General features: G+C 50.0%; 1 protein-coding gene across 1 annotated transcript; it reads left to right on the top strand.

The window, feature by feature from the left end:
• The first annotated feature begins 177 nt into the window (after positions 1–177).
• Positions 178–5,680, top strand: TGME49_242770 (hypothetical protein). Its single transcript, XM_002366756.2, has 2 exons — positions 178–2,050; positions 3,005–5,680. Exons 1-2 carry the CDS (start codon positions 1,707–1,709, stop codon positions 3,246–3,248), a joined length of 588 nt encoding a protein of 195 aa, XP_002366797.2. The 5' UTR covers positions 178–1,706; the 3' UTR covers positions 3,249–5,680.
• The last annotated feature ends 5,086 nt before the right edge of the window (positions 5,681–10,766 follow it).

Below are 10,766 nucleotides of genomic sequence, written 5' to 3'. Positions count from 1 at the left end.
CAAGCATGTTTCGCGCGAGCTCCCCGTCCAGGTCTGAGTGACTTTTTCTCCGTTGCACATATACGCTGCAGTTCGGTTTCTTCGCGAACCTGACGCCTCTAGAGGGATTCGTTTGTTGAACATCTTTTCTCTCTTCTTTTTTCTTTCTTCTTTTCGCCATCTATTTAGCGATCCAGGCAAGGACTTTCCCTTTCACACATCGCCGCGAGACTGTCCCTTCCCTGAGACCTCCTTGCCCTCTTTCTCCAGTTGCCGAGCAGAGCTATATATGGGTGTGAGTGCAGCGAGCTTTCAATGCTCGCGGCCCCCCAGAGAAGACTGCTAGTCGAGTCTCCCTTCTTTTCTCTCTTCTTTTCTCTTCTCTCTCCTCTTTTCTCCTTCCCTTTCTCCGTTCTCTTTCCTTTTCTCCTCCTTTTTCGTCTTCGTCGTCTTCCACCTCGTCTTGCCAGTGATCTTCGAGAAAACCTGGCCTCCGAACGCCCGCGGCTCTCTCGCCTGCGCGGGGCGCTGCTTCGAGCAGGCCTGGACGCAGGCACGAAGTCAGGAATCTGTTCGCATTCCTCGCAGGCCGCGGGCCGCGAAAGAGCGTAGACATCTTTTCTGTGTTTTGAAGAAGTGACGAAAGAGACAAATCTGCATAGCCTGTCTGCCGCCTCCGCCTCAGGAGGCGAAGAAAGGCCCTACGCCAAGCACCAAGCGACCCCAGCGAAAACCTGAACTTCTCTGGTGTATGGACACCGCAGCGACCGTCGGAGCCTCTCCTTTCGCGGCGTATTCCACGTCGTTTCCGCGTCCAGACAGAAGCGTTCGGCCTGAGAAAAGTTCCAGCCGGTTGCCTGTCTGGCAACTTCGTCTGCCTACAACTGTCATCGTTTCTGCTCTATTGCGTCCGTCTCTGCTTCATCTCCGCGTCGTCTCTGCTTCGTCTACCTCGGTTTCTTCTCGTTCCGGCGTTCTCCACCTAGCTTTCTCGACGCTTCTCCTCCTCGACAAAGGAGCAGCGAATCCCGCTCTCTTTGACGAAAGACTCTGGGCGGACTCTGCGCGTTGGGGGGTCTCCCCAGATACGCGAGGGTGGAAGGTGACTCTGCGTTTCGCACGATCTCTGCTTCGCGAAACGCCACAGAAATCGGGGAAGGGTGTGGAGATGGAGCCGTTTCTTCTTCGTCTTCTCGCAACGAGCTGTGCGGAGTTTTCTTCCAGCAAAAAACGTCTGTGCCTTCCTTCACAGGGGTCGTTCTTGCCCTTTCTGTCTGCACCCTGAGGATCCCTGTCTCTTGTCTCCGTCGGTGTCCTTCGGCGCCGCCTTCAATTCCTCTCCTTTCGTCGCGGTCATGCAGGTCTGGCGTCTTGGATCTGTGTTATTTCTTCTTCCCCGATATGTCTCTATATGTCTATTTGTAGCTCGAGTTTTCGCTCTGGGGCTCACGAAGCGCGAGACTCTTCTTTCCTCCGACCGATCGGCCTCAGTTCGTTCCTCCCGTTTCTGCGCCGGTAACTCTGTATCTTCTCTGCGCCTGATCCCTCAGTGCAGTCATTCATGCGCGTGATGGGTGTCTCCCTAAGAAAAGGCCTGCGTATCGTATTTGTCTCTGCCGCGTCCTCTACTTTTTTCAGCTCGACTTCGCACCGGTCCTCTCTACAGTCTTCTTGTCAGTTTCGCGTTTTCCGTCCTGCTTCCTGGATGTCAGTCTTGTTCGACTCGCATGCGCCGGGTGTCTCTTAGAGAGGACAACGAAGCGAAGCCGAGTCGTAAGAAACAGGAGAATGAGATGGAGTCGCCAGTCGCTAGACAAGTCAAGAAGGGAGGGGGAAGCTGCGGACCTGATGTGGATAGACAGTCGGTGTCTCCGACGGGGCTCGTCGGTGAGGCGCAGCGAGCTGAGGAAGAGATAGGCTTGGCAACTGAAGACGCAGGGTCGAGAGCGAAAAGAGAGAAACTCGACGGACAACCTGGTGAAGCGATGCGTGACAGAAGCGATGTCGAGACTGAGGTTGTGTTCAACATCCTAGACACACTTTGCGAGAAAGGAAAAGTCGGACAGACTGAGTGAGTCGACCCCGTCTTGTCTCCCGCTTCGTCTGTCTCTGCAGACACCCCAGAGACAGAACCGAAGAGGAGATCTCAAAGCGAGTAAAGAGAAACTGTGGGGTGCGGAGGAGACTGCGTGTGATTCCTGGGACGAGAGGCAATCAAGTGTACGCGAACACAGCAGCTGTGGAGGATTCAAAAGTTGACAAAGAAGAGACAGAGGCGTCAAATAGTACCTAGGATGCGAACCAATAGGCTCCACGTCGGAATTATCGAAACTCAGGGTGTTCTCCCGAATCCCTTGACCTCTCCTTTCAAAGGGCATCTCACAGAAACTCCAAATTGTGCACCTTTCACTTGTAGCTGCGAATCGAGTTCCAGAAAGTGAATTTCGATGTCTTCTTGGGTATGCACAAGTACGTCTTCCAGTTCGCTATGCGACGCGTCCTTTTCCAGACGAAGGCGTTCAGTCGAATATTCTCTTGATTCTCTGTGTTCCCCTGCGGTGTCTCTCTTCTCACGTCGAGAGAGAAAAGAAATCCCGCAGAAATGAAGTGTCGCTGAAGAATTCGAATGAAAAACGCGCGTCCTGTTGTCCTTTCTTTTCGACTTAACCGGGCTCTTCTTTGTCGGGGGTTTTATCTTTCTTGTCTTCTTTTTTCACGTTTGTTCTGTGCCTTGCTGTCCTCCCCTCCTTCGTCTTTCCACTGGCGCAGTCGGGTGTTTCTCTCTTTCATGCAGCATGCTGCGTCTTTCTTTCGAGATCATCCTCCATCGAAACTCAGCTCTTCCCGTCTCGTTCTGCGCTTCCTGCTCAGTTCACTCCTTCTCTCTCTTTTCTTCTCTTCTTCATCGGATCATTTCTTGTCTGTTTGCCTTTGTTCGTTCACCCGTGTGTCTCTTTATCGACTCTGAGCCAGGTAGCTGCATGCGCGGCAGCATGTTCTACACGTTGGGTCTCTTTCTCTGCAGAGTGGCTCTGTGTAAGCAGAAGATTTACAAGTTGTACGAGGCGCTTCGGGACTCGGTCGCAAAGGAAAATTTGGCGTTTGCTCAAGCCGCAGGTCTCTCTCAGGACGTGGAGGAGCAGACACAAGAACTTGCTCGTCTTCTTGGCGTTTCGCGCGAACATGACGAGGAGATCAAGGCCCTTCAAGAGAACATGCGAGATGTAAAGTCGCAAAACACACGCAGGCTCCTTAGCTGCTTTAGTTAAGAACAGAGATGCGGATTCCTCGGATGTACTAGACGAGTAGGTAGATGGGGTCTCTTAGACGTATTAGATGAGTAGGAAGACGGGGATTCCTCAGACGTAGTGGATCAGTAGAAACTCGCTCTTCTGCTCTCGTTGCTTCTTCGCTCGCACCGCGCCGCGGGGACACCCATGAAATAAGCCAAAGCGTCTTTCCGCAAGGCCGCCGCATGCAGGGTGTGCGAGAGACTCCCGGTTGGACGGTATAGTTGGGCTTTCAGATAGCTGTAGAATGGCGTTTACCGGAGCGTCAACACTGCGAGTTTGGCGGCAGGTTTAAGCACGGAACAAGGATAGGTGCAGAGAGGCTGCGGCTCTTGTTTCTGCGGGGAAAACCAATTTCGAATGAAGCTGAGCGACAACAGACACTTGGCGAATCCTCTCTTCTGTCAGAAGAGAGAGCACATTTCTGCCGAGAGAGAGGGAGCGCATAAAAAAGCGGGTGGGTCTTGTTGGGAAGGCTTTTTTTTACAAGAGGCGGAGTGACGGCTATGCTAGACTCTCACGTTTAGAGAATCCTGGAGGTGTTAAGCAGCCCAGGGCTGAGTGCAGTCGTCAGCAAGCGAGAGAGCTGCGCGTATCAGCAGCAGAGAACCACAAAAATTCGCTGTCACGAAAGGTCGAGACACAGAATTCCTGGAGCGGTCATGCCGCCGCTTGAGGCGTACACATGCACCTCAGGTGCTGACAAGGATCCTGCGTGCGAGGAAACTTCAACGCTCGCTGTGTTCCGTCCTGTGCGGGGGGATTCTCCCATTCGAATAGAGTTTAAAACAGGGTGTGCAGGGGAAAATGGGGACAGCAAAGTTTCTGTAGCACGGACTGACGGCAGGTGAAACGGAAGAACGTCGATAGCACGTATACACAAGGGAGCGACGGTCAAACAAACAAGCGCGGGAACGCGGATCCAAGGCGGGTCTGCTGGTTTAGGACGCCGGTACACATAACCTGCTAGACTGTACCATTTACTTGCGTTTCACGTCGGAAAAGTCGGCAGAAAAACCATGCAGGTTACAATATAAAGTGCTGGGACGAACCAGGTGACTCGAACTGAGTTATCATGGCGGCGTCGCTGCGTCGAGAAAAACGACGCAGAGGGGGCCAGACCAGGCGGTCGTTCACAGGCTGGAGAAAATCGGGTGTTTTGTAGAAGCAAAAGGATTTCCGAGACACCTGCCGGTGCTGTCTGTGCTCGGTTAGAAAACCATGTTGGGTGACATGTGGGATGTGCGTTTCTTTTAGAAAGAAGCCGAGATCGAGAGTTCTGCTGACGCTGAGAGGCTGTTGAAACTCCAGATCGCCGAACTCGAGAAAGAGAGAAAAAGTCTAGAAGGCATTCTCCGCGTCCGGCGTGAGGAAATCCGAGAATCGTTTGGAGTTCTCATTGAAGCTGCCACGTCGGAAATAGAATGTACAAAGGTCAGATACTCGTTTCTCTATATCTCTCCAGACATACAAATATACATACGTATGTATATGCATGTGTAGATGTATGCATGAAGATGAGTAAAATCAGTGAACAGACACCTGGAACAACATTTACAGAGTGGCATTAATATGCAGACATACCTGTGAACACTCGGACCGGTTGATGCTCCACATTCAGGTCTGGTTGTATCTGAGATGTGTAGCCTTGGTACAAGAGATGCTTATTTTTCTCGCACTGCATGCCGGCTCGCGGGGGCAGAAGTCACGAGCGTGTCAGATGAGTTTGTGGCGCTTCTCATCACTGACAACCGGTGAGGCTTCTCCACAAAGCGACTTTGTTGAGAGTAGACGGGGTTTCAGATGCACCGGAGAGAAGAAAGAGCCTTCAGGATTCTCAGCCTGATTGTCTACGTTTCTTATGCTTTTCCGCGACAGAAAGAGGTGCAGCTGCGACAGAAAACAAAGGGTATGTGTCAGGCACTTCCCGGTCTCCTCCAGTGTCGCTTCTGCCCGCTCTACCGTCCGGCCAGACTTTCAGCTAACGCTGTCGTTTACCTCCCCCAACTTTTCCTAGGAACCGTGGTGTCTGTGTTCGTCCAATCTGCATTGCCCGGAACACCGGTACACAGTCAATGTCTGCAAGTGATGTGATATTACAAAGTACGTGGTTATATATATATATATATGTACAAGTATAGCTATTTCTGCAAAAGCATCATCTTATACACGTCCTGTTAATGCCATAGAACTAGGACCCGGTAAGCAAAGACCCTCGAGATTTTGTCTCTTTTTGGTGGGGGTTTGAGGTTTATTTGAGTCCCTTGACAAATTAAAAGAGCACACTCCACTACGTTCAAGCTCTGCTCTGGGTACGCTGTTTTGCTCTTAGTCGGCATGTGGCTGTGAGCAAAAGGCGACAGACAAACTTGAGCCGATGGCGAAAAGAGTTAACACGACAGCGGGCGGAAGGTGTCTTTTGAGAGCCGTAAATGCATGAAAAACGCCTTCCTTCCGGAACTCCTGTGCCCCGTTCTAACAACTCTCTTTGAGGAAACTGAGCATTCGAGTGTACACGGTGAGGCGCATGTTCCGGTCCTTCAGCTTTCTGTCTGTGAATCTGTAGAGAACCTCGCAGGCCAGAGGGACGCCCTGCAGGCGAAAGAAGCAGCACTGCAGAAGCAACTAGCTGTACGACTCCCGAAATAAAGTTTTGACTGGAGCACGCCGAGTGTTGGTTTTTGCTTGAAAAATAAATTTATTTCCAGGGTTTCCTACCCACAGACGAAAAAGAGTTTCTGCCCGTTTCACACTGAGAGAGGCCAAAGGTCAGAGACAAGAGAGTAACAGTGTAACGACATTGAGCAAGAGCCGTGCTGCATCTCCACGTCAACGTTTCTCATAAACTGAAGAAACCGTCTCCGTGTCGCACTGTCCAAAACACTCCCAAACATCTCGAAATGTAAAAACCGTCGCGATGCAAGCACACATAAATAAAGACATGTATATGTAGATATATGTGTGTATATATGTACACCCTGCACGCGGTTGAGTATAGATATACCGGTCAAGGCGGGTGTTCTTCTAGGCATATGTATTTCTAGGTTTTTCTGGAGAATCCCCGACTCGGACGTTGTCACGGAAGATAGTGTTGTAATTCTGGAAACGAGCGCCAGAGGTCTGCTCGGCGTAACGGGTGCCTCTTCCCTCTCGAGGTGTCTCGTTTCTAGACGATTGTTCGGTGTTTTTTCGGTGTTCGTTTCCCCACACTATTGCGAAAGGCAGCAGTTTCGCAGGTGGAGGCGGTCAAGAAAGAGCTGGAATTTACGACCCAAGATCCAGAGCGTTTGAGAATCCAAGCAGACCAGTTCGCCCAAGTTCTGCAAGCTCTGAAGACTCAAACGGCAGGTGTCGAACAGGAGCTCGACGGCCTCACTCATAACTCCGCTGCTGCGGCAGAGCGTCTGAAAGTATGCCTCCGACGCGGTTTCTTATCCACGGAGAAGCAGGAAAGGCAGGGAAACACAGAGCGTAGCAGCTGGAGACTACGGCGTACAAAGAAGTAGTAGTTGGAGCTGAAAGGAAATGTTAGTCCATGTATTACTCGTTTCGATATAGTTTGATGATAGTGTTTAGTAGCCAAATTACTTTAGTGTTTCCCAATATATTGTACAAACGAACTTGTTATTGAATAGGCGTTTTCCCAATCCTAAAATCTCATAAGGACATTGGACTGAGTTAGCTCAATCGGAGAGCACCGGATTGAAGATTTTAAAGCTTTTTCAGCGGGGTCATGGGTGGTCCAGCCTTATTGTCACTGCCAGTTTAGTCTACAGATGAAGTTACAGTGCTCCAATCAAATAAGTGTTTCAAATGGATCGGACAAAAAACCCTGTGGTGTCCCCGCAAGCAACACTCGTAGCGCGTTGTTCATCACATAGTCAGTTGGAAGCGAGGAAGGGGAGAGTTTCTGTCTGAAAGACGATGGTAATGATGGAAAAAATACAGGGGGGGATTCTTTCTGAACACCAATGGTGTGACAACGGAGAAATGCATCTGGCAAACAAGGACTCCCCACAAGAAGACATAATAAGGGAGAAAGGCGTCGCTATTTGCTTCGAAGATCACTTTTTTTCCCAGAGACATCGAGATATGCTTGGTGAACAGCGCAAGCATGCACTGCATTACTTTTCTATCAAAGTCTGTGATGGGGAGAGACCGAGGTGTCGGCTAGTTGAAGGGTTCGACGAGACTGAGACGAGGAAAAAGTAGCTGGAGTACGGTCGGAGTGGCCTTCGTGGAAATGGGAGGGAATTCACCGTTTGTTTCGGCGCCGCGTTGCTTGAGAAGCGCAGCTTTCCTCATCTCGAGGCCGACAACACTCTCTGTCTCGGCGTCTGCGGCGAGTAGAGTTCCAGGGTGTCTAGGCACAGTTTCGATCTCTCGAAGGCAGTAGACACCCTGGACACGGGCGGTACAGTTAGTTGAAGAAACTCTGGTTTCTTGAGAGAACCACAAAAAGACGCAGGTCACGTTGGGAGTGAGGTGGGGAGCATTTGACGTGGGTCGATTGTACAGAGACTTTGCAGCAAATGTCTCGTTGTAGTGATTTACGTTCCTCCCGCTTCTTTGGCAGGCCCTTGAGTCTCAGCGAGAAGAAGTGACTCTACAAGTAACAGTGAAGAGAGACGAAGTCATGGCTGCTGAACTGGCCGAGAGAGCAGTGCTGGGAAAAGCACAAGCGGCAAAGGTGAGGAAGAAGAAAACTCTGCTTTCACGCTCATCTCATAGTGGCAGAGTAGTTTTCCAGAGCTCCGTTAAGAACGTTTTCCATCTTTTTCTGCTCTGATTCGGATCGAAACGACAGAACACCTCACGACTCTACATCAACTGGATGAACACTCTTTTGATATCTCACAACGCGCTGAAAAGTTCTTTGCTTTCCAGCTCAACTATCTTCAAGCGGCTGAGAGCAAACGCGCCCTCGACCTGCAGTCCAAGGAACTCGCTTCTGAACTAAAAATGGTGACAGATTTGTCCAGCCGAAACCTCAGTCTCTTTGACAGGGCGAAAGTGTAAGCTGGAGAACAGAACGAAAAGGAATTCTCTCTATACCAAGTGTGAACAGCCTGACAACTCCCTTCGTGTTCTCGGGCACCGTCGTTGAAAGCTCTTCGTATACAAACGTCGCCACAATCTCCCTCTCAATCGTGTGTAGATACATACAAACGACAGACGTTTTAGGGATTGGCAACTTCATAGTTGCTGCGTCTCGCTTTGACCGACGTGGCACCGAACACAGGCAAACAGGATTTCAGGTCGACGGGTGCAGAACGGCGACCCTGACTTTTAAATGGGTGATGTAAGAGAAGCTAAACTGTAGGGATAGACGCCACACATTCCACTGAGGAACGCGGACTTGCTTTTACTGGACAAAGGACTCCTGAGAAAAGAAGAAAATCCAGCGGCCGAAATCGCTGAGGAACTCGCATCTCGAACGGAAATGCAGACGCGAAAACCCTGGAAAGAAGAAAAGATCACGGACCTGCGGAAAATGTGGGTCGGCGACCGGTATCGTCTGTTCCTTACGCATTATTTACGAGCTCAAACAGACCGTCTACCTACTCCAGCTTCTCTCGACTGAAGATGTGCGGCGCCAGAGCTCTTGTTCGATGCTTTGATCTGCGAATTCCAGAAACGTCTCACACTTTGGTGTTTCGTAATAGGACCCGTTTTCTTGGCAGCGCTCCTCTGCCTCGAACGGCATGTAACTTCGTCAACGGTTTCAACACTTCTACTGGCTTTCCTTCCCTCGAAGAACGTTTCTCTCTTCTGTTTCAGAGAATTCAAAAAAGCTGTTGCTGCCAGAGACGCCGTTTTCTCGCAACTGCCCAGCTTGAGGAGCCTCAAGGTGAGTCTAAACGCGGAACGTGTTCCCCCTCTCGAGTTGCTGGAATATCGCTGGAAAAAACGTAGAACCAACTTCGTTTTAGAGACTCTCACTCGCACAACAACAATTCTCGTCACACTCACACATGAAACAGATGAATTAACTTTGGATGATTGTGTAAGAAGATGTTGAACGCTGGCAAATGGACAAGGTGCTTCTAAGTACCGCTCGATGCTAGAGTGCCACCTGGGATATTTTTAAGTTCTAAGGTCATTGCATTTGAGAAACGAAACTTAGAAGGTATGTAGATTCAAAGCACGCCGATACAGTAATCGTCCTGTCCGGGGTTGGTCTCGCGATGGTCTTTGCGTTCTCATTGCCAGGCGTTTTATAACACCTTATTCAAATGGGTATATTTACTTCAGTCACAGACTTTTTACTAAACGTTAAAATGGAGAAGCACAATTTTGTAACTGTGAGGGCTGAAAGCGATCGCAGCAAAGCGTCAATCACGCATGCGGATTTCAAGACTCTTCATTGGTCTTCCGAACTGCAGGGAGCCGCTTTTCAGTACTCAGTTGCCGAAGCGGACCTGACTCCGCTTCCCCTTATCGACCGCGGAACACATCGTCTCTTAACAGGCACCTCAAACTTGTTTCACCTGTGTTGAATCAGCCGGTCTGTCGAAAAGTCCACAGCTATCGAATCCTGCAGTGCGTCTGTGTCCGTGTATGATTGCCACATTCCAGACATTCAGTGACTTCTTCTGTGGAGAGAGTCCCTAAACGTTTCACTTCGTAATTCACGCCCTGTTGGGAGCTCCACAGACATCCGTGGAACCCGGTAAAAATCCGATCTCTGGAAATGTGATAAACGTGGTTTTCCTTTTGACTACCGGTGCATAAGTGATGGGTGTGCGCAACGAAGAAGAGTTTCACAGGAGAAGTGTCTCCAGGCTCTTTGTCCAGCGAGCGGTTCATCTTTGCAGAGAATTGTTGTTCACCCTGCGTGCCATCCGACTCTTTCTCGTCTTGTGAGGCTTGTTGGTATCTTCCAGACAGATAGACTAAAGGAGAAAAAGCGACTGGAGATCGAAATCGCACAAGGAAAAGACACTGTAAGCTCCACCATCTACGATTACATGGACGACTTCGCTTTCTGAGAAACATCGCCTAGTCCTCACTTTCCTGACAGAATGTAACAATATTTCCTTTTACACGAGTCTACGCCGCGGAAGACGGAAAGCGTGGTCTCCTCTTTAAGGGTCCTTTCTACTGTCGCCAAGCGGAGAATACGTGTTTTACTTTCAAAGGGAACCCGACGCTTTGGCTGCTGTCAGTTACAGAGGCAATAGAGAGAAACCGTGAGAAGTATCTCGGCAGAAAATCTGTCGTTCCACATTTCGTCCCCGGTTCGCAGAAGCATCTCATTTCTTGTCGCCTGTACTAAAGTTACGTCCATGCTTTCGAGAGTGCAGAACAAAATTGGTCTGCAGTGAACTCGAGACTGAAGACGCCACTTTAGAACCACACAATGTACGCCCGGAGAAACACCCAGATTCCTGGCCACTGGAGTACAAAGGCAGTAGGTTTAGAGCGACGATGATCGATCTTGTTTTCCCTTGCCTTGTGGTGTGTCTCTATTCTGCCGCAAACTCACAAACTTAA

Source organism: Toxoplasma gondii, chromosome VI, assembly GCF_000006565.2.
Source record: "Toxoplasma gondii ME49 chromosome VI, whole genome shotgun sequence".
In the NCBI taxonomy this organism is placed as follows: Eukaryota; Apicomplexa; class Conoidasida; order Eucoccidiorida; family Sarcocystidae; genus Toxoplasma; species Toxoplasma gondii.
This window is presented reverse-complemented; position numbering and strand designations above follow the sequence as displayed.